The sequence below is a fragment of the Micropterus salmoides genome, unplaced genomic scaffold, assembly GCF_014851395.1.
Source record: "Micropterus salmoides isolate LMB-PRFRI ecotype aquatic unplaced genomic scaffold, ASM1485139v1 Ms_hic_scaffold_2, whole genome shotgun sequence".
NCBI classification, from domain to species: Eukaryota; Metazoa; Chordata; class Actinopteri; order Centrarchiformes; family Centrarchidae; genus Micropterus; species Micropterus salmoides.
In genome coordinates this window covers 39,460,502-39,482,854 of record NW_024041150.1, presented here as the reverse complement: position 1 = coordinate 39,482,854, position 22,353 = coordinate 39,460,502, and the positions used below count along the sequence as shown (strand labels likewise).

Genomic DNA, 22,353 nt, shown 5'->3' with positions numbered 1-22,353 from the left:
TAAAACTTACATAATTTCTGCTTCACAGCATTTGGATCCATTTCAGTTGGAAGCCTGACTTCTTTTTGTTTTGGTGGCTTAAGGAAGAGAGACAGATACATAATTTTTAGCTAATGATCAATCTTATTATTCTTATGAGTCTCTAGTAGAATTGTGTTTTAACATTTTAATATTATTTATTATTATGACATTCTTATTACTTGTTATTTTATTTTTGTTGCATTAGCAGTCACTGTTGCAATGAAGTAACTTTCCACTCAGGCTATGGTTTAATCTCTAGGCTATGTAATGCTTTCAGATTAACTCCTCATATAAGAAGAAGAAAGAAAAAATAACAATTTCTTATGCTGATAATATCATACTGAGTTTTAATGATATTATTGGATAAAATGGCTGATTCCTACCTTTTAAGGAGCTTGATCAACAAAAGCTGAAGTTACAGTGTTCGAATGTGAAACCAAAGCTTTCTTATATAACATACTTTGCCTCAATGCATTTTTTTTATTCACCTGACTCACCTGACCACAAAGGTAATGACATCCTGTATGCTTTCAGTTCATTATTTAACAGCTCCTGCATTCAGGTGATCCACAACCGTTCAAGCTCATGGGAAGCTGTCTGTTATCTCATGGGAACGTTCGCAAAAATGCAAATATAATTTATCTTAGATTTTATCAGCTAACGATCATGTTTTCATCCTCCCAGTAATGTTTTCAGTGTGTGGCACATGGAGGTATGGTATCCTAAATTGGGTTAGCGTTTGACGAAGTAAGAAAAATATTTGAAAGCTCTACCACAGTGCATTTTTGGTATTTATACGATACATTTGCATGTGCATGTAGTGAATATCTTCTTCAACTCTTGGATGACTGTGGTTTCTTTGGAAATCTAGGCCATAGTGAAGATAACCAGAAGTCCACAGTCTGCAGAAAGAAAGTTGTTCAATTTAAAGGTTTGATATTATTATGTTATTTGTGATAACATACTCCCATTGCCATAAATCAGTCCTGCTTCCAGCTCATTAACATGACCTATGGCCATATACACCCATACATACCAAAGCATAGGGAATAAACAGCATGACAATATCTGATGATGGACAAATTTATATCGTCTCACGGTATATGTCATCATATCCAACCCAACGCTAGTCTTGTACAGTACTTGTACCTTCTTAAGGAGCAATGCACTGTACACACTCCTTCCAGCCTGTTATAACACCTTAAATCTACATGTTTACATTGGGAGTGCTAGTAAAGGAGCTGAGATAGCTAGTTAAAAGTAAGGAATACGTGGTTTAAATATTAAGCTAAGAGAGGTTGAAACAGATAAAAGGAATGGATGGACGGAGAGAAAAACATGTATTGTGAATGGACAGTATATTGGAAGAAAGTTGTTTTGGAGATTTTCTTTAAATCTTCTTCATGAAATACTTTTATTTTTCTTTGTGTACACTTAAGTCATTATGAAACAAGTACTAATTAATATTTTAAGAAAGTGGCATTTCAATATATTATACATTCTGTGTGATTAGATAGATATACTACACAATTTGGTATTAACACTATAACACTCAGTTGCTTGGACTCAGTTCTTCAGACTCTAGAGTTCATCTCGTGCTGGACACTTAGCCGAGTCTTTGAGCACCACTTTGTTAATGTTGGTAGCAGCCCTGATTGCAGATTTCATAGATGTCTCAATCCAAGCGTGAGGGAAGGCTGTGTGTTCACCAGCAAAGTGCACCCTGCCTTCACTTCTGAAGAGCTCCTTAGCGTACTCTAAATGTTGGTAGGGTGTGAAGAGAGCAAAGGCACCCAAGCTGTAAGGATCCACACTCCACCTCTTTACCACCACCCCTGTGCAGAGAGACCTGATATCCTCGCCGTGGATCTTTGTCAAATCTCTCAAGCCAGCTCTTTCAGGTCTTCGTCGCTCGCTCCTTGGAAGAGGAGGGAGTCATCCGACCAGGTGTAGGAGGCCAGGAGGACCCCGATGGTGTCATTTGTTGGGAAACTGTGGCTGGGGTAATAGATGTAACGAGAGGGACCGTCTGTAATGCTCTTTCCTCCTTGGATGCAGTCTCTCTCCCAGAACTTCTCGGTGAAGGTGAGGATGATTTTAGTAGAGCTGTCGTAGTGGACTGCCCTCAGGGCTTCCATCTTTCTGATGGATAGAGGTGGATCAAAGTCCATGAAAAGGGCTGCTTTGGCCGTGGTTGTAACAAGAACGACATCAGCAGAAAGGTCCTTCAAAGAGGACTGGTGACCTTTCTGGTACGATACAATTACACCCGTATCTGACTGGCTGATGCGTTTGACCTTTGAGTTGAGAAGGATGGGGACATCAAGGACAGTGAGAAAAGCTTTGGTTAGGAGGTCTGACCCACCGGTCACTTCATAGTACCTAAAAAGTAAAAAAACACAAATTTTTCGTTTCAATCAATTGAGCACAAATGTGACTACATGTTCTTTTTGTATTTATTATGTGATTTCAGCACTGTTTGATATCATTCCCATTTTTGAGTGTCCTTTTATTGTGGCCAGCCTTGATATGCCACACCAGTGAGGTGGATGGGTTATCTCAGCAAAGGAGAAGTGCTCACTAACACAGATTTTGACAGATTTGTGAACAAAATTTGAGAGAAATAGGCATTTTTGTACATAGACAAAGTCTTAGATCTTTGTGTTCTGCTCATGATGAATGGGGGCAAAAACAAAAGTGTTGCGTTTTTAATTTTATTCAGTGTAATGACCCAAGTGGCCAAAAATAATAATCAATGTTGCTTTAAATGTATGTTTGCGTGAACAACTTCAGTTTCTCCTTCCATTATGATTCCCTTTGATTTCTGTCACTTTTTTCTTTTGTCTTTTTTTTTTAAACTCTTCTGCGCAAACAAAGTGATATTTTAAACAGTTGACAGTGTAGGATGCAGGGCCTCACATCACGCTGTCACTGATGTCAGTCTGGTCATAGATCATCTCACTCAGCGCTGTGTACATTAGGCTCTGTTCGTTCAGCAGGTCTCCAATCATCCTCACTGCCTCTGAACTCAGACCTCCTTCTTCTTTCAGATACTCCTGTTAAACACAACAAAGTCGAGCAGTCAGAGAGGCTCAGAAAAAATTTCACTGTTTACAATACATCACCCACAGGAGAAAGTCAAGCGACTAACAGGTAGCTAATAAAAACGACACAATTGTGAGGACAGGCTGAAAATATCACAAGTGATTCTCATTTTACAACCTTTCATGAAATCACACGGTGTTTTACCTTCACAGAATAACGGTCATATTTTCGCAGCGCAGCCCAGCAGCCATGAGCCTCCACTTCATCTTTCACCTAAAAAAAAAACAAGGAAAGGAAAATGTGAGAGAACTGATGCTGTTATTGTGAGTGTTCACACACAAAAAAAATGAGCTTTGATATCTGTCTGGATAAAACTCAGTGGCCAAGCCTGACATGCAAAGCAAACCAGTGTAAGATCCTGGAGACAACAGAATGAGGTCAATTGAAGCCACCAAGCGTCAAAGCCAGTGTGTCTGTTAAATCCAACATTTTGGTCCAGAGTGAAGAATTTAATTGACTGTCATGAAATGTGATACAGAACTAGTGTTCCTGGAGGACACATCTTCTTTGGTGATTACATAACTATGATGCTAAATGTTCTGTTAATATCTTTACATACACTTTACAGCTAAATTTGGACTTCTACATAAGTGAATTTGCTCGCAAAGGAGAAGCTTTCTTTGAAGATTCAGCTTGACACAGATTTGTTTTTATATAAGCTCTTCTGCACCATCCGATTTTACATAACTCTTCTATGCAGATGATAAACTGCGCATAGACAAATGCATTTGCTTGAATTGCGTTAACTTATTATCTGGTTAGTGACAGAGAGAACAAGCTTCCTGCAGCACCCACTTTCCAAGGATGTGGAAATTTGTGATACTGATCTGGCATATGAAATTTCAGAATGGCTAAAGCAGTAAGTTCATTGTTTCAGTCAAGGCCTTTTGACTCCATCCCTCTTTATTTTCCTCTGTCTTACTTACCTTCTGTAAAGCTTGCTGTAGCAGCTCGTCAGCTGACTTCCCTTTCTCATTTCTCCGCACCTTGTATTTCAGGACGTCAGGGTTTGTTTTCACTGTGTACGTCCTCTTCCGCAAACCATTAACCAGATAAAAGGTGTTGGGGTCATCCATGATGAATTCATTCAGCTTGACTCCCAGTTCATCAGCAAACCAGCGGACAATGCTGTTGACAGAGGAGATGGTGGGAGAGTTATCCTGTATTTGTAAGGTCTTTGTAAGGATGGTATCCCTACAAATCAACCACCTAAAAAAATTGACATTAACTCACCGGTGATAACTTGGGATCCTCATGGCTCCCAGTTCAGCATACCAGCCTTCTTTTTCATTCCTGTAGGTCTCCACCCGTCCTCCAACACGGCCACTAGCCTCTAATATGGTTACCTTGTCGACAGTTAAATACAAATAGATAATTCAAGCGAGGCCAGTCAGGTAGTACTACTACAGCTATTGTTTGACTTACTACTAACTAATATTAATACTGCTAATACTACTACTACTACCAATATTGCTACTGATATCAATCTGACTTCTAATGCAAACACTACTCGTATTCCTACTGCTACTGAAAAACTATTCTCGATGCTACAACTATTTTTACTGGTACTAGTACTGCTACTTATACTACTTTTACTACTACTAAAAGTTATTACCTATTGTTTTTTAAGTTGATGGTTTGCCAACTAGACAAAGTAAGAAACTACCTCAGGCCCTAGACCGTCAAGGGCCATTGTGTTAATTTGATTAAGTGTACATGTGTTTGATATTATGCACCGCTAACACATAATATGAAATGAACAGCAGTGGCCTCAAGTTGGCTCCTGCATTTTTACCTGATTTTTATGCTCTTTATTGTAGAGGGCCCCTGTGCCCAAATCAAATCATTTCAAATGATCACAAACTAATGTGGTTACGTGCATTAGGGGAAACTGAATAGGGGCCCTGTAAACTTTGATAGCACAGAAATGATTCTTTGTTGTGCAGTAGTGTTTATAATAACATGTATGGCATATCAGTCTGTTGCATGTACCTTGTGACCTGCATCTTGCAGTAACTTGGCAGCCGTCAGTCCAGCCACACCAGCTCCAACAATAACAACATGGTGAGATGTATTTATGTGTGGGAGGCCGGTCTGCACAGTCTGCAGCAGCACATTGTAGTCTTTGTCCTCCAGACAATCAGCCAGATGCTCCTTCATGCTGACTGCAGCAGAATGGCTTGGGTACAGTGTGAGCAGCAGCACACTGACAGCAACTGGAAACAAACACACACACAGACACAATCCAACAGGAAACTTTTCAAATCAAATGATTTTTAATCTTTATTGAGTCAGTGCAGTTGCTCTTTTTCCTGAAGCACAGTTGTCAAAGTGGTGAAGTCCTACATAGTTTATAGTTCCAAATTCTATTTGAGCCACTAGATGTGAACTTAACCCCAACTGCATCACAGTTACGGTCAAAGTTTCAGTTCCAACATTTAAAGGACGAGTTTTTTTTGATCAAGTCTAATTCCTCTAGACAAGCAAAAAATTTACCTCTCCACATTTTGTCATGCAATGATAAACTATACCAGATTAAACCTCGTAAAGCAGAACTAGAACTCTCTTTGGTGGGACTGAATTGCTGACAGGGGATAAATCAAATGACCACTGAGAGGAAGTGTGCACTTTCACCATGTAATCGTTTCATTCATACAGACACCCGAAATCGCAGATGCTTAATATAAGTAGCTGGCCCGTGATTGACATTTACAACAAAAATATTCACTTGATCACAAAACAGTTTTAAAAAGATCAATTGAAAATCTATACAAAACTGTCTTCAACATCAATTTTGCTAGAAAATACTCACATAATTTCCATTTTCCCTCATGCAGATCCATCTCAGTTATAAGACTGCCTTCTTTCCCTCTTTTGTGACATGAAAAAGGATGACGGGGAAGAGAAGAATACATTAAATGTTTCAATTCTGGAAAGTCCGGACTTCCCTGTCTGACAAAACCGTCTCACAGCGTGTCATATACATTTACTTTTACATTTCATGCAATTTGATGATGATATTATTCCAACAAATAGAGAATTAATTTAACAAAGTAAAACCTAAAGAAAGTCTTAAAAAGTCCTTTCATTTACATATTTGCTGTTAAAACATTTAAATATATTTTAACTGCATTTTGCTATTTGGACCATTTACTCTTTAGTAATGTAAAGACATTTTGTTTTTATTCATGTTCTATTTTTTGTTTATAAATAACTCATAATTTACAACATTTTTCTTCTTATACATTCCAAGGTGAAATTTGAATAATAGTCTAAGATAAAATACTGAATAAAATGACAGATTCTTACCCTCTGAGGTGCTATAATGTCAGAATTTGCTGTTAGTGAGTAAGTGACCATGACCTCTTAAATACTTTTTTCTGGCATGTTACCTCATCTGACTATAAACGGTTATACTTCCTGCCTTTTTTTCCCATCAGGGCTTGTCCTTGCATGCATTAATCACCAACATCTCAGAATGAACAAGAACATGACAAGAACTTCATCATCTCACCTCACTGTAACCTAACATGAACTGAAAGGAGGAATTAACCAAAGCAGTATTTCTATTATTGATTCATTTTGGATTTTCCGTGCTAACCACATGGATGTCATTCACTCAGTTGTGGCAGAAGGTGTGGCGTCACCACCGCTTAGAATACTTTTACTTTGACACCATTGTACACTGTGGTCTTTCAAGGTGTTTTTAATTTGTCAAGGAGAATTCAATTCTTTGGCTGACATTAAACATTAAAACAAAAATCACCTGGCAAAACTTATCAGTTGTATTTTATAGTAAGACAATCAGCTAAAGCAGGCAGTTATGGGACAGGAATCCGTGGTATAAGTAGAACCTTCACAGAAAAACCACCATATCGGTTATATTAGTGACACTAATTTACGTTTATTGTGGCAGCAACCTCTAGTGGCTGTACAAAGGAAACACATGACAATGATAGCCACCTATTATAAAGAGCCAGCGAGTTATGTTTTGGTGGTGGTGGGTTGGGTGGACCCTTTTCACCCAGGAGAAGTTTTCAGTAGCTAAATTAGCATTAGCTCAATTTGCTTTGTAGCGTTAGCTATCATATTAGCCTTAAAGGCGTTGTCAGCCCCAGTAGGCCCTTACCCTTACCCTAACCTTTCCTGGGGTGTGTGCCTAAATCCAAGTCAGTGTTTTTATGCATGTCGACCGGTGAACCAACCAACCGGTTAAAATGACCTATTTTGTTGTTTAGGTTGGAGGAGCTTGTTTTAGAAATATGTCTCTTAATTAAACTGTGTGAAGTGTTCCAACTTTGCTTAAGATTAAATTTTTTATTAATTATGACACACGCTGCCTTCATTCATTAATACAAGAACAGACAATTAATCAAATTGCTGGTCAAATTACAAGGACCCTGAAAAAAGAGTTGTGTTTTGCATCACAGAACACACCATGCACTTAACAAAAAATACACTTTGGCGAGTAGAACATTATTTTTATACACTGTAATAGCAGTTGCATTTATTATTTGTCTTCTTATCATTGACCTCAAGACTTTTATAAGACATGTGTATAGTATCATACCACAAACTCAAGGTGTCTGCTTCAGATAAACTTGATGCATCACTAGATACCGGTTGACCACAGTGGGTGTATTTATAAACAGCAGCAGCTCTGTTCATGTGAACTGCATTCTGACACGTGTGAACAGACTCAGAGGATGGAACAACTTGGTTTAACAGTTTGTCTATTTTTAAGAAGAATCGGTTTATCATAGTCTCATATGCTTTTAGTAACTGAACTGAAGAGCTCAGAAGGCTGCACAGTGAACCACATTTCTCCATTTTTAAATGCTTTACCCTCTTACAATCAAATTTTTAAATACAAATATACACAATTTTTCCTTTTCTCATAAATGTACAGACAGTTGACAAACAAGTTGCACTATTGTATTGCTCTTCAAAGTAACAACTTAACGCCACTCACCTGAAGTAAATTTGTTTTTCCACATTATTTTTATAGAAATTACTATATATTTTTAATGTAGTAAACATATATGGGGCTGAAAGAATGCAAACTGTTTTCCCTGAAATAGCTTATTAAATCACATTATCAGTACTTTCCTGTTTGCGCTCATAGCTTATGGTTGCTAATTCAGGTACACTGAGTGAAACTGTGAACACAATTTTCAATGCTCCTTTTCATTCAGCTGTCACTCCTCTACCTGTAAGACACAAGGATTTACAGAACAATCACAAATATATATAATATATAATAATAATACATTGCAGATGGACGAAGTCAAAAATTATGTGAAAATCATCAAGCCTAGAATTTTTTTTTCTTCCCAAATGTTGCTTCAAGACTTGACTTTATAAAACAAATGAGGTGTATTTCTGTATTAAAAGAACTAAAGGAATGAATCCAAGAAAGTAGGATTTGGTGACTTTTTACACACATTTTAACATAAAGCCTATTTCAAACTACAAAAATCATTTACAAAGACCTAAATGATGAAGGTAATCTAAAAATGCTGACTTCATACGACAATTCCCAAATTTGATTGAAACATTTTTGCTAGGAAACATTAGTCTTATTTGAAAAGCATGACAATCAAAGTTGTGACGAAAGTTGTACAGAGGAAATTGTTGGGAGTGGTGCTCTGGTGACAGTATAAAAGTCATATCAGAGTTAATCATTACATGCCTGGAAAACTAACCAAATATGGATGCCCATTGTCAGCTAAGATTCATTAAGATAATTAAATGCAGATGCATGTATAGTGAATAGTGTATTGTCACAGTATTTTTCCACCCTTATGTGACCAACTCTGCAATCATCCAACCAATCTTGAGCTGTCCAATGATGTGAACGCTTGAAAGTTGTATACATAGGAAAACTTTACAATTTTTCTCATTCCTCCCATATGAAGATGGGTTGTGAATGTGATCAAAAAAGCCAGTATTACCCTCAGTCTTACCTACGGGACTGTAGAGTATAAGGCATCTTCTGTTAAAAGTGGGTTGACACCCTCTGAGGGAAATGACAGCGCTGCGTTGCAGGATACTCCTGGCTCTGCTTTGAAAATAGATGGAATTATGTCGGTGTGTAAAAATATTCACTTACTAGAACACTCGTTTCACTTACTTTATTACAAATTTGGTTGTGTCCCTGATGTTATTTAGAAGCTAACATTCAAATGGCTTTAACCACAACTAGTCTGTCTCACCCAGTTGTTGAGTGTCACCGAGGCTCAAAGTGTAGTAAACAGGTCCACATGACAATTCATCCCTATCTGACAGAGAAAGAATGTGTTATTCAGCTGATAGATAAATATTTTATCTGTGATGGTGCTCTGCCTCAATTTAAGGTTGATTTTAAATATGTGTTTGGAAAATAATAAATACTGACTTTCTTAGCAAGAGTTTCATAAAAAGATCAACACCATTCTCACATCTGTCCATTAAGTAAGGAGCTAGAGCCTGGAGGAGATTAGCTAAGCCTAGCATAAAGTCTGTAAGCAGAGGGAAACAATTAGCCCTTTTCTTTCCAAAGTTTACAAAATATTTCTCTAAAGCTCATAAAATGACAAATACTGTTTGTTTTAGTTGTACACAAACAAAATGTAGAAATGAAAGTCTGAAGTTTCTGCCCACTGTTTGCCAAGAAATTGTTGTATGTAGCTCCCATTAATACCACAAGTTGTTGTGTTTACATTTGCTTAGCTTTATGATCATCTTGGATAGTAAACATCATGTTAAGCAAAGATAATTACCTTCTGACCCAGCTACACACTTCACACACAGGTTTAAGAGAGGCAGTGATCTTCATTATTTAACCTAAAAGTGAATGAGCATATTTCCCAAAATGTCTGACTGTTTCTTTAAAATGAAAGGAATTCTATGGTGTATATTTTGTCTCCCCATTAAAAAAGACGCCGTGCGCATTTACGCAGGAGGCACAGCAGCATAACATCATCGATTATTCGAACCCCGACACTCCTGTCGGGCTGCTGAAATGTTTCTCGGTGTTGTTGAATTATTAAAAAAACACGACCACCTAATTTTGGGTTAAAATGCTTTGTAACGCACCTTACAGAAATTGTAAACTGTGGAATAATATTAGTAATTAGTAATACATTATATTACTGCGTTACAGCAAAAAGCAATACATTACTGTGTTTTGCGTTACTTTTATAACCCGTTACTCCCAACATTGGTAGCCACAAGGCTCAAATCTAATTTTGCTTTTGCTTTGATTGGATTTTTTCCATTAGTTAAATCTAGGATTTGTTATTATGCAAATTAACTCGATAATAGATTTCTGTTTTCTGTTGAAGGTTTACATGACACCAGTGGTTGAATTAGGCCGGGATTTTGCTCTTCTATTCTCCTATTTTCTAATATTACATATGCGAGCAAGTTCTACCGGACAACTGCTTCTTAAAATCTCGATCTCATGTCTGAACTCACATATTTCATTTCTCATCGAAAGGCTCCTACAATTTAATGGAAATAAAACCCACCTCAGTTTAATAATCACGGGCTTGACACAAGTATAAAGTCAATTTTTGCAAAACTTAAACTTAAACATTTTTGAGCAAAACAGAGTGTAAGAACAGTGTGCAACTTCAAATTGAATGCATATCTTAAATTACAGAGGTAACCCTTTTGTGCTGTACAAAGCAAACTCACACCCTCCACTGTACATACTCTTCTGATGGGAACTTCAACCTTTTATTTTCTCTGTGGTTTGATTCAGGAAGCTCAAAATACCACCAGCACCCACACAGACTGAGACAATGCCAGACAGACCTACTGCATAGAAATGTTGTAACACTTCTGTTATTGTTAACATTAATGCGCATGGCGGTGGATTTCTAAACCAAAATTTTGAGCTGTTAAATTAAATATACAATGTAGATGTTGTGTTACCCACACTGCTTTTCAGTTACACACTTGACATGAAGTTCGTAAAGTTAAAGGAAAAATAACAGTGTCTGGTTAAGTACCTTTCATCCTTTTGTTTTTTGTTACAACAGCATATGTCACTTCGGCTGCACACTCTACAGAGTAAGAAAAAAAGTATTTAAATTCACATGGCAGGTAATGTAGACAGACAAATACATGGACAAATAACTATTTACACAAGTACATATTGTGAACAAACAGGAAAGACATGTTGCCTATTGGCTAATTTGTTGCTTGTTTCAAAATGAGTAACAGGACAGGGTCTTCCCATGTCATACAAAAAATGACGCAGTGTGTCACAACCTCACTGCCGTGATACCTGCCTTGTGACAGCTGGTTTGTGAGTGAGTGTGGTCTGTTTCTGTCTGTCTGTGTTCTTTCTTTCTCTCTCTTTGTCTCTCTGTAGTGGAGTCTGTGAGGGTAACCTGCAGGGGCAATTTTAAACCATTTTTTTGACCATAAAATTCATCAAGCACCCCGAAAAACACAATAATTTATTATTATTTTCTAAAACTAAAAAATTGCCCTCTTACTTTACATTTTGGAGAAGCAAGAGAAGGGACAACCCACAGTTTCATATGGATTTTCTGACGTTTATTGCCCCTAAATACTGGCATTTTTCAGTTTCTAATGTTTTAAAATGATCTGCGACCGCACTGGCCGCCCTGTCAGCTGCAGCAGAACACTGTGTGTCTGTCAGTCTGGGCCAAACTAACACTTTCACTACTGTGGGGGGGATACGAGTGGCCCCTCAGTGGACTGATCCTTGTTTAGCTGAATTCTGATTGGCTCAACGGCGCCGATCGAAGTTGTTACTTTCCATCTGGGGCGAGTTCAATCCAAATACTTTTGCACTGGTTTGCTACGTTTTGTCAGGGCTGAACTCAGCCAGGTTTGTGTGACAAGTGCAACAGAGAAGGGGGCGATAGAACATCTATCTCCCTCGTTCTCCATTTTTCCTTTTACTTTACTTTAGCTTGTTGGTTGACAGCTGACTTGAATAACATCAGATCCTCAATATTGAAAGTCTTAGGCCCCATGCACACTACTCCGTTTTAGTTTACAAATGGAAAATTAAAACGAATACGATCTCCGTCCACACCAGCATTTTAGCTGCATATCAGAGTTGATCTCCGTCTACATTAAAACGACTGAAAACGCACATCTATTGGCCGTTCAGGTACACTGATGCGCGTGTCGGTGTAAACATGAAGCAGATGGTACTGAAGATTTTAGTAAAAATACCAACTCAAAAACTCAGTAGCATCGTGTTTCTGCTTTGCATTACTTATAAGACCCAATCAGAGAGCCGAGCGTGAGCATCTGCGTCATTATTTAATCTAAATAGTGCAAAAAATCTTCTTGTCTTGTTCTTGTGCTTCATCACGTCTCACAACCCAAATGTGTCAATTGCTTAACTGACCAGGTCCTCTCTGGTAGGCGTACTTTTAGTTTTTTGGATTCACCACCGGCCCACTTCCACTCTATTGGATCTGCTAGCCCGTTCATCATTACTAATCCCCCCCCCCCCCCCCCCCCCAACTTGTCTGTTCTGCCTGTTGAAAGTGTGTTTCACAATAAACCACCTCAACAGAATACTCTTTTTTGATTTTGCTTGTGGGTTCCTACCTCAGATCTGACACAGAGATTACACCAGTTCAAGAGGTCACTGACATGATGAAATTAATTTAAACTTACTTTTAGACTTCTTAAAAATGTCCTCTTGTGTAAAGCACTTTGTAGTCTGCGATTTTTACCTATATTAAGATCCTAATAATGGAAGGCAGGGTAAATCTAACTTTGCATTCCTACTAGCATGCCAAAAAAAATGCTGTATGGTGATACATGTTTTTTTTCTCACCTGTTCGATCCTCAGCTGAGCCTGATCCAAGTGTTAGTGTGGAGAGGTAGAGCCATGCTGCAGTGCAAGAAAGGGAAAATAACAGCTTCAACAGAAAACCAGCAACAGAAGTTAAATGCATAAAAAACTTTTACAGCAAACATAGCAACTTACATTTCTTTTCCTGAGCTTTATTTATGTGATGAATGGTGTTATATAAGTAGAGCTGGCCCGAATATCATTTTTTGAGCAGAATAGTTTCGCCGGGCAGGGGTCCAGGAAGGGAGCGCACGGGTTGAGCTTATTTTCAGTAGCGGAAATAAATCTAACACGTTATTATGAAAAATTCACTTTTAACTTTAATTATAGCGACTAAATGCTCTTCTTCTACAATCGGCCTAATATAATTAGGCTTATTTAAATGCGTTCATTGTGTTGCTGTTTGCTGTTTCCAGTCTACAGTTTGATACCTGATTAATTTTAAAATGTTGGAAATTTGACTGACTACAATATGTCACAGATAAAAATAAATACCTCAACACTTCCTGTAAATGTTTCAAATTAAAACCCACTTGGTGTTAATGTGGATAGAAGACCTTAACTTGTTGACAAGACTTTAATTGTGAAATATTTGCAGAACTATGTTGTGGAAAATTCAGTTAGCCTACTTATAGCTCCATACATTAGTGAAGTCCTGCTGAGTATTGAGTGAAGAGACTATATATATTTTATTATTATTATTAGAGATGCCACTTAAGGGGCGTCCACTTTTATGCTGCAGTGCACAGACTGTGATATGTCGTTGATCAGAAGCAGAACTACAGTTTGACTGACCTCTTGCTATACGCAGCACAGCAGAAGATATGAATGATTATAGCAGTAAAGTTGTTAGTGAAATGTATCTGTACCTCTGTGCCAATAACCTTTTCCAAAGTGATGTAGTCCCACCACAAACAGCAGAATCAGCAATAAAACAGTAACAATGATCCATGGATTTGAACTGGAGGAGGAAGGATTGAGAGAGGTGGGCTCTTTGGGTTTTTCTGGAATAGAAAAGAAAGTATGCCAACTTGTAATGTGCTGTTTGTGCAGTTTGGGAAGAAACTATGGTTAACAAAGATTAAAAGGTGAAAAAGGGAAGATAATAAACATACCTCTAAACATATTTTCACTGTTAAAAACTTTCAAATCAGAGCTTCTAAAAATCCCCGCGCCAGTTCAATTCACTTGTTTCAGAGACTTAAATTAACCATTTAAGTGTTGTACCCTGGGAATCTGACATTATTTTATTGTGTTACATTGCTGTCTCACCTCTGACAGCCAGCCAGCTTTCTGCTGATTCTCCAACATCAGTGATGATACACTTGTAGAGTCCTTCATCAGACACAGAAACACTGTGGATGGTCATGTTTCCTGTAGAGCTGCTCCTGATGAGGCGGCCATCTTTATAGAAATCCGCTGTGAGGTTGGAGGAAGTCTTCTTCTTGTCTCTACATTGCAGAGTCAGAGCTTCTCCCTCCATCACAGGTAGGGCAGGACTCTCCAGGATCACAGAACCAGCTGATCAACATGTGTTTGATATTTATTTCATGTTAAACTCGTGGTCAATTTATGACAAAAGATTCTTGTCTTAATGCAAACATACCAGTGACAGTGATGTTGACGCTGTTGCTTCTCTTCTCCTCTCCAGTCTCACACCAGTATTCTCCACTGTCATCTGGATATACATTTTTAATGGTACAGGTCACCTCTGTTGTTGTCACCTTACTTGTAGTTCTACATGAGAGAGCTTCCCCTTTTAATCTATGTACAAGTTTCCATGCAGTTGAGACAGAGTAACCGTCACAATGGAAAGTTACAGCGTCATATTCAAAGAACTGCAGACTGTTTGGGACGACATGAAGAGACACTGAAACAAAGAAAACAAACAGATCTGTTCTCAATTCACATATAAACACCTGGAATATAGTTCTAAAATAACAGAACCAAAATAAAAACTAATGAATGTATCTGTTCATAAAAATGATAAACAAAGGGCCAGTTCACCAAAATCTCAAAAGAAGACATTTTCCTGCTTTCTTCTTTTCTTTAATACTTTCCAACGAACACGTCCCCACAATGAAATGCATTCATCAAAAAGGTAAATATTTGATCAAATTAAATGATCAACTAACTGATACTTACCAACTTTCTGATCAGGTTCACACAGCAGGAATAACACATTCATCACTGGAGAGACAAATGAAAACAGCTGAACATCACAGAAATTCATTTACAGCATCTACATGCTTTATTGATTCCTACAGCTACTCCTATTAAATCTCATAACTGATTTTAACAACCTCTTTATGGTTTTGTTTTTATCAAATAGTCAGTACTCACATAGTCTGATGCAGAGAGCTCTGACCTTCATGTTGTCTCGTTACTGACTGTCAGAACATCAGACTGAAGTGTGAGAAGAAGAAGAAGAAGGTGGGGATATGTTTCTTCCTGTGTGGCTTATGTCTGCTGTTGATGCAACACTAATTTTGTGCTTCAGTTTGATGACCTTTTCTCAGAAACAGAGCGGTTGACCTGGCAGAAATAGCCTCAGTGTTTCAGCAAATATAGATTCAAATATAAATTTAAGTGACTATAACTACTTTGTGTAGGTGTCTGTGAGGCTTAAACCAAGATATGGGTCTGTAACAGCTGTGCTAGCTGATCTGGAAAGCTGTGCTTGGTACTTTGAGCTAAATGCTAAAATCTGCAGGCCAACAAGCTCACAATAAAAAACATGGTGACGAAGACAAGCAGGTGATGTGAATTTAGTTTTGAAAGATGTCGTTAGTTCTTGACATATTGAAATGTAAAAAAAAAAGATAATGATAACCTCATGGTGCCACTAAAGCTTGTATGAAGTCATTAGCAGTACAAGTGCTGGAATTACATAATTACTACAATTTCTATACTGCTATACTACTACTGCAAACACAATATCTAATAAGTAATACCAAAATTAAATGTAAAAAAAATCACATTTTAAATGAACATATACAATCTTTTAGGAAAAGTCAGTTACCAGCAGTATTGTTATTTTTTATCTAACAATTTATCGTACATATATATTTGAAAAAGTTTGAAAATGACCGTCATAGACATCCCAGTGTTGAGATTAATGGTCTGAGAACCATGCAAGTATATGCACACACTTTTGTGCCAATCCATCGAACATATTTCTCCGAATATGGAAGTCCAAATCAACTAACTGTTGGAAGACAGAGAGGAGTATTGAAGTAATGTTGCTAAAAGTCTGAGGGGCAGAGCTAAGTATGTTATAGACGCAGCACTATACTCTGTTTTAATAGGTTAATTACGTTTTTGATTTTAAAGCAATCATTAAAAATGCTTCCTCAAAATGCAAAACTTATGGTTCTATAATTACACAGAGGAAGGGTAATTTATATTGGCTTTAACATCTGGCATTTTGTTGGTGAGTGGCCATGTTATAAGAGTGATAATACCCTTCATGACAGGTGATGCCTCAGGTTTCCACAAATACATGGGACACACTGGGATCATATATTATCAGTATCATAATAACCTATTTTTCATTTTTTCCCCAGTGTTTCTCTCTGTCTCTCTTTCTTTTTAACACACATTTGATTCACATATTCTACGCTGCCTCCTGCAGTACACCATTCACAGTACATAAAATGTGTTTTCGCCAGACATAAATATTATTACACATATTTAAACACAGTTTAGTCACAGTCACAGTATAGTTACATACAGTGAGACAACCATTTTACTGATTTAGGTATTTTACTGGCATTAAAGTGTTAACAAAATGTTCCTTTTCTATCCAAATATTTTGACAAAATATGGTCATGATACACCAATACATTTTTTAAACTTTTGCTTTATTAGTCACAGAAAATACAAGCAGTAAGGGAGACTTGATGCTCTGAGGACCATTTTAATGCAGATTATTGAAGGACACATTTATATGTGTGTCCACAGTCAACCACAGTCTGTTCATGGAGGTGTAGATGCTGTGGTGACTCTGCAGAGGGTGTCAGAGCTAGGATCAAAGTGGATTATTAAATATAGACATAAATGAAAAGAAAGCTGTGGTTTGCAGACTGTCATCATTTGACTTGTGAGAATCTTCACGCCTCTGTACAGTCACAGCATGTGACACAACTGCTTCTGGACCCTAAGAAACATGAATTAATAAATCAATGAATCAATGAAATATACGTCCTAGAGCAGCAGGAGATACAATTACAATCATTCTATCAGACACACTGTATTTACATGTTTGTTTCCTTTTTCTAAATTGTGTTTTAGCTGATGCAAAACTACAGTCTGATGATGATGTTTTAGCAGAATATGCACTGAATATAAATGGGATGTCAGATCAAATATAAACATATAAAACAACATGGATAATAACACATGCTAAGATCAACAAGAAAGACGTTGTGCACTCAGATGAAACATTATGGGATGTTAACTGCTATATTTTCTTAATAGCCGAATTAACTTTCAGTATATCGTCACTATGTAGTCTTTCAACCCATTTTTTCATTTTGGCAGTGACATTTACATATGAGTGGACAGGAGTTATTGTTGTTTACCTCTCAGTTTCCCACAGTGCAGTACTCCTAGCAGCAGCAGCAGCATTATCGTCAGCACAACAGGAACAATGTTTCTTAAAATGGGGAACCAATAATCTGAGAATGGGTGAGTCTCTGAAGTGCTGTGAAGTGCTGCAAAGACAACAGAAGGTATTTACTGCAATGTCACGAGACAAAGTGGTGACTCAGAATGTAATATTGTTATTCGTTGTAAGATTAAAATAACATGAAATCACAGATTAACAGATTGGCTGCATGCACCTTTTCAGTAGCATCTTAAAATTCTGTTATTCAGAACCGCCAACGGGTCAAATTTACCCGCGGCTGTTTTTTGATTGTATGTATCTTTGTTTCAATATAATATTCAAGTCCCCCACTTTTCCTAAAAGTGTGTTATGTAGCAACCACTATTGTTAAAAAATGTCAATATAAAGCCAGATTTAAAAAATGGGCATTTATACCTATAAGCACCAGCGGGTAAAATTTACCCCTGAGAATTCAGTCATTTTAGATAATATTAGCGTTTGAATAAACCTTCTATGTAGCTATTGGCAACGTGTTTCCCACTACAGACATCACACTTGCTCAGCGCAGTGAGTGAAGGAGAGTCTGACGGTGGGCTGAGCGATGTGTCCTGGGTTGATTCTGCATCTGACAGCTTCCACTTGTATGAAGTAAACATGCATAAAAGCCGCTGCTCATAGGTTTTGTGTTTCTACATGTTCATCAAAACAAATAGTTTTTCCCTGTGATAGAGGTGTGTTCTGCGGTCAATTCAAGAGAGCGTGCGGCTCCCTCCTGTGCTTTTTGACCCGCTATAACTTTTCCAGCGCTGTGTATACATTTTTCCGTAGAGTAAAAATCTACCATGAATTTTGGAATTGATAATAATCGTTTCTTTCGATAAAATTGCCCATTTTCATTTGGACTTTCAAACTTTTGAAGCTATGTGTTCCTGTGTAGATGCCCGATGGGAGTCCGAAAAAACAAGCAGAACAGTAAGAACCAGCCGACATTATGAGGCTATTATTATTACCGCCTATAAAACACTACAACAGTCGTTTTTTGTAAATTGTATGCTGAATTTAAATTCAAGATGTGTTTAGAATATAACTAGGCTATAACATCTATAACAGCGCAAGTAGATGACATCAAGAGAGCCGCCGCGTGAGAACGTGCCCTTTACAGGTAAACGACCTGCACGGTGAAGACAATGAATAAAATAGAATAAACTTTCTGTAAAAGCCTGAAATATGGAAATGTTGTTTATAGGAAATAACAGCCAATGTGCTAAATGTTTCCCAAAGTGTGTTGGAGCAACATGTAGCAGAAATAATCACAAAATCATAGCATTTTTATGGCGGGTAATTTTTTACCCGCTTCCTTGAGGTTAACAGAACAGAAAGAAGTTTACATTATGTCATTAGTATTATTCCTCATGCATTAATGTATAATGCAGGATTTTACTGTTACTGTTGTTGGGGTGGAACTATTTTTGAACTATTCCATATCAGACTGAAACTAATAATTAGTTTTATTATGAATTCATCTGCTGATTATTTTCTTCAATAATTGATTATTTGTTAAAATTCTGGCAATAGTGAGATATGCCATCACAATTACCCAAAGCCCAAGGTGACAACTTCATAATGCTTTGTGTCCAACCAACAGTGCAAATCTAAACATTATAAACACTACATTCTAATTATAAAAACAGTTAAATGGTAAAGCAGAAAATCAGGTAACAGGGAAATCAAGAAACAGAAACTTCTGCTTCAAAGTCTGTGGAGCTACAGCAGTCATTTACATCACATTGCTGTCTCACCTCTGACAGCCAGCCAGCTTTCTGCTGATTCTCCAACATCAGTGATGTTACACTTGTAGAGTCCTTCATCAGACACGGAAACAGTGTGGATGGTCATGTCTCCTGTAGAGCTGCTCCTGATGAGGCGGCCATCTTTATAGAAATCCGCTGTGAGGTTGGAGGAAGTCTTCTTGTCTCTACATTGCAGAGTCAGAGCTTCTCCCTCCATCACAGGTAGGGCAGGACTCTCCAGGATCACAGAACCAGCTGATCAACATGTGTTTGATATTTATTTCATGTTAAACTCGTGGTCAATTTATGACAAAAGATTGTTGTCTTAATGCAAACATACCAGTGACAGTGATGTTGACGCTGTTGCTTCTCTTCTCCTCTCCAGTCTCACACCAGTATTCTCCACTGTCTTCTGGATATATATTTGTAATGCTGCAGGTTGACTCTGTTGTTGTCACCTTACTTGTAGTTCTACATGAGAGAACTTCCCCTTTTAATCTATGTACAAGTTTCCATGCAAGTGAGACAGAGTAACCTTCACAATGGAAAGTTACAGGTTCATATTCAAAGAACTGCAGACTGTTTGGGACGACATGAAGAGACACTGAACCTGAAACAAAGAAAAAAAAATTGTCAATTCACATAGATGTTAATGTAGTTTTAATTATAGACCCAAAAAAAATGAATGAGTGTATTTGTATATAAAATATTATAAAGGTAAACAAAGTAATTTTTTTGTTCATAAAGGGCCAGTTCACCAAAATCTTGATGATACAATGTATTCTATTTCTGTTTTTTCTTTAACATTTTGCCACAATAAAATGGATCCTTAAAAATGTTTAATTATTAATATATATGAGCAACTAAAGGTACATACCAACTTTCTGATCAAGTGCATACAGCAGGATTAACACATTCATCGCTGGAGAGACAAAGGAAAACAGCTAAACATAACAGAGACAAGTTTACAGAATCTATATTTATCTTTAAGGTCAGCGTGTTGTTCATTAAATCTCATTACTCTTACAGAAAAACATAAAATGTCAGCTAAAAGCCTTTAAAGCCAAAAACACATTTTGCAACAACAGGCTCCTGTAATGAAACCTGTGAAACATCACAGATTTTGTTTTTACAGCCTTCTTAACTTCAAATAACCTCTTTATCATCTTGGCTTCATCACATAGACAAGAAATGGGGACAGAGTCAATACTCACAAAGTCTGATGCGGAGAGATGTGACCTCCATGTTGTCTCACAGCAGTCTGAACATCTGACTGAAATGTAATGAGGGCGAGGACGGGTTTCTTCCTGTGGCTTGCTTCTGCTGTTGATGCAAAAGTAATTTTGTGCTTTAGATCTAAAACCTTCTCTCAGACACAGAGCTGCTGTCCTGGTAGAAAATAGCCTCAGAGGTTAAGTTAAGTCTCAGTGGATAATGCCAAAGAAGAAACGCAGACTTATTTAGGAGAAGGACATCTGGTCAAAATACAGATACAAATACAATTTAAAACAAATATAGTTACAGCCATGCTAACAGCTCCGGGAGGACGTGCTTAGGCACAGTGATGCTAAATGCTAATGTCTGCTTGCTTAAAATTACAAAACATGGTGGAGTTAAACATACAATGTTCACCATTTCCACCATCATTGCATTCTAACATGTGCTATTTAACACAAAACCCAAAGTAGAGCTGAGGCTGATGGGAAATTCATTATTTGTTGCGCTATTTCAGTAAAAAATAACATTTATCCACCTAATGTTGCTCCTAAACTGAACTAACAGACAACTCTTCAACTTTTCCTCCCATAGTGTTTCCAAGTGGTGTTATTGTTGGTGCTGATGGCTGCTGTTCTCTTTCCTCTGACAACTACCAACAACACAAGACACAGACAAGTTCACCTTGTTCATGTGAAGGTCAACAGATTTATTCTTATTGTCTTCGGTGTCAGCCTATTTAGATTGCCTGTCAGCTAGTAACATTAGTCTGTGGCTAGCTAATGGCAAGAAAGGCCTCTAGAAATCAAAAGACAAGTTAATTCAGGTAGTTTCCTCAATGAAACTTAAATTTAGCAGCCTGGTGTTATGACCTGGCTCAAAAGGCCACAACAAAAGGGAGACACCACATTAAACGTTTAACAAAGTATGTTTATTTAACTCAAAATAAGCCAAATTTTGCCGTGTTAATCATCCCTCTTCGCCTTCTTTACCTCCATCAGTGAGTCTCATTTATTTTTCCACAGTTTCCACAGTTACTCTAATTCTCCACCATTCACTTTTTCTCCCACAGCTGGATAGCTACTGGTAGCTGCCAGCAAAAATCTATCCTCTTTTAGTTGTGCAGTGGTTGACGCACTTCCTTTGTGCCAGAGACTGTCTCTTGCTACTTTTAATATTCATCATCTGGAAACCATGAATGTATGTACACAATTATATGCCAATTCATCTAGTAGATGTTAAAGGGTAACTTTAGTATTTTAAGAGCACTTGTTTTTCACAGGCTTCGGTTGTAAATATTAGTGCCTGACAATAGTGTGGAAAGAATCCCCATGACACCTATTTAGATATACCAAGCGATGATCACTCACGATATTGCTCTTGTCAAAGGCTCCAGACTCCCTTGTCAAAAACAGTAATTTAACCTTGCAGAACACAGGAGTTGCTAGTCTCCTGCTTGGTTCTTAGTCACACTGTTTTAAAAGGGTTAAAAACTCCAAAGTCACAAAATAACTCAAACTAACCAACAAAGGCAGCAGCAGACCAGAGAAGTTAATTTCAATTTATTTTTTTTAACTATTTTATAGAATAATTAAATTCTAACCTGCTAAAAGTCAGCAAATGATCATGAGAATTTATTATCTATAACAAAGGCGTTTTTGAAATAACAATGGCTGCTGTGATGCCAGCACAGTAGCCTCCTGACAGAGAGCTGCAGCGGGAAAGAGAGAGAACCGAGGAAATACAGTATGAAAAATGTTAATAGAAAATAAAGAGAT

The 22,353-nt window shown here is 37.5% G+C and overlaps 3 protein-coding genes and 2 pseudogenes across 6 annotated transcripts in view; 2 read left to right on the top strand and 3 right to left on the bottom strand.

Annotated features, from left to right (window-relative positions):
• Positions 1 to 22,353, top strand: part of LOC119912524 (trichohyalin-like) — a 729,783-nt gene that overhangs the window by 267,048 nt on the left and 440,382 nt on the right. The window lies entirely within an intron of this gene.
• Positions 1 to 22,353, top strand: part of LOC119912537 — a 452,474-nt pseudogene that overhangs the window by 117,140 nt on the left and 312,981 nt on the right.
• On the bottom strand, positions 1,437 to 6,516 carry LOC119912532 (annotated as a pseudogene).
• On the bottom strand, positions 8,206 to 15,357 carry LOC119912540 (low affinity immunoglobulin gamma Fc region receptor II-like). Of its 2 annotated transcripts, none has more exons than XM_038731773.1 (10): positions 15,305 to 15,357; positions 15,107 to 15,151; positions 14,568 to 14,831; positions 14,234 to 14,482; positions 13,831 to 13,965; positions 12,944 to 13,000; positions 11,124 to 11,177; positions 9,342 to 9,407; positions 9,093 to 9,190; positions 8,206 to 8,336 (listed from the first exon to the last, which is right to left on the bottom strand). In XM_038731773.1, exons 1-9 carry the CDS (start codon positions 15,333 to 15,335, stop codon positions 9,093 to 9,095), a joined length of 999 nt encoding a protein of 332 aa, XP_038587701.1. In that variant the 5' UTR covers positions 15,336 to 15,357; the 3' UTR covers positions 8,206 to 8,336. The 2 variants fall into 2 exon arrangements, with proteins under 2 accessions (XP_038587701.1, XP_038587702.1); XM_038731774.1 differs by having other exon boundaries at positions 9,093 to 9,187.
• Positions 16,847 to 20,624, bottom strand: LOC119912545 (Fc receptor-like protein 5). The gene is made up of 6 exons (XM_038731786.1): positions 20,575 to 20,624; positions 20,238 to 20,282; positions 19,701 to 19,970; positions 19,370 to 19,615; positions 17,545 to 17,676; positions 16,847 to 17,120 (listed from the first exon to the last, which is right to left on the bottom strand). The coding sequence occupies exons 1-6, from the start codon at positions 20,603 to 20,605 to the stop codon at positions 17,074 to 17,076; spliced, it is 771 nt and encodes a 256-aa protein (XP_038587714.1). The 5' UTR covers positions 20,606 to 20,624; the 3' UTR covers positions 16,847 to 17,073.

What these genes read in the sequence shown, in the direction of transcription:
- LOC119912545 (XM_038731786.1), bottom strand. Translation starts at nt 20,605, where the DNA reads ATGGAGGTCACATCTCTCCGCATCAGACTTT. An exon ending in CGTCAACATCACTGTCACTG is followed by an intron (nt 19,616 to 19,700) that starts GTATGTTTGCAT and finishes CATGTTGATCAG; the next exon opens with CTGGTTCTGTGATCCTGGAG. An exon ending in GCACTGTGGGAAACTGAGAG is followed by an intron (nt 17,121 to 17,544) that starts GTAAACAACAAT and finishes CATGTTTCTTAG; the next exon opens with GGTCCAGAAGCAGTTGTGTC.
- LOC119912540 (XM_038731773.1), bottom strand. Translation starts at nt 15,335, where the DNA reads ATGAAGGTCAGAGCTCTCTGCATCAGACTAT. An exon ending in AAAAGGTTATTGGCACAGAG is followed by an intron (nt 13,001 to 13,830) that starts GTACAGATACAT and finishes CTTGCACTGCAG; the next exon opens with CATGGCTCTACCTCTCCACA. An exon ending in CTCAGCTGAGGATCGAACAG is followed by an intron (nt 11,178 to 12,943) that starts GTGAGAAAAAAA and finishes CTTACTCTGTAG; the next exon opens with AGTGTGCAGCCGAAGTGACA.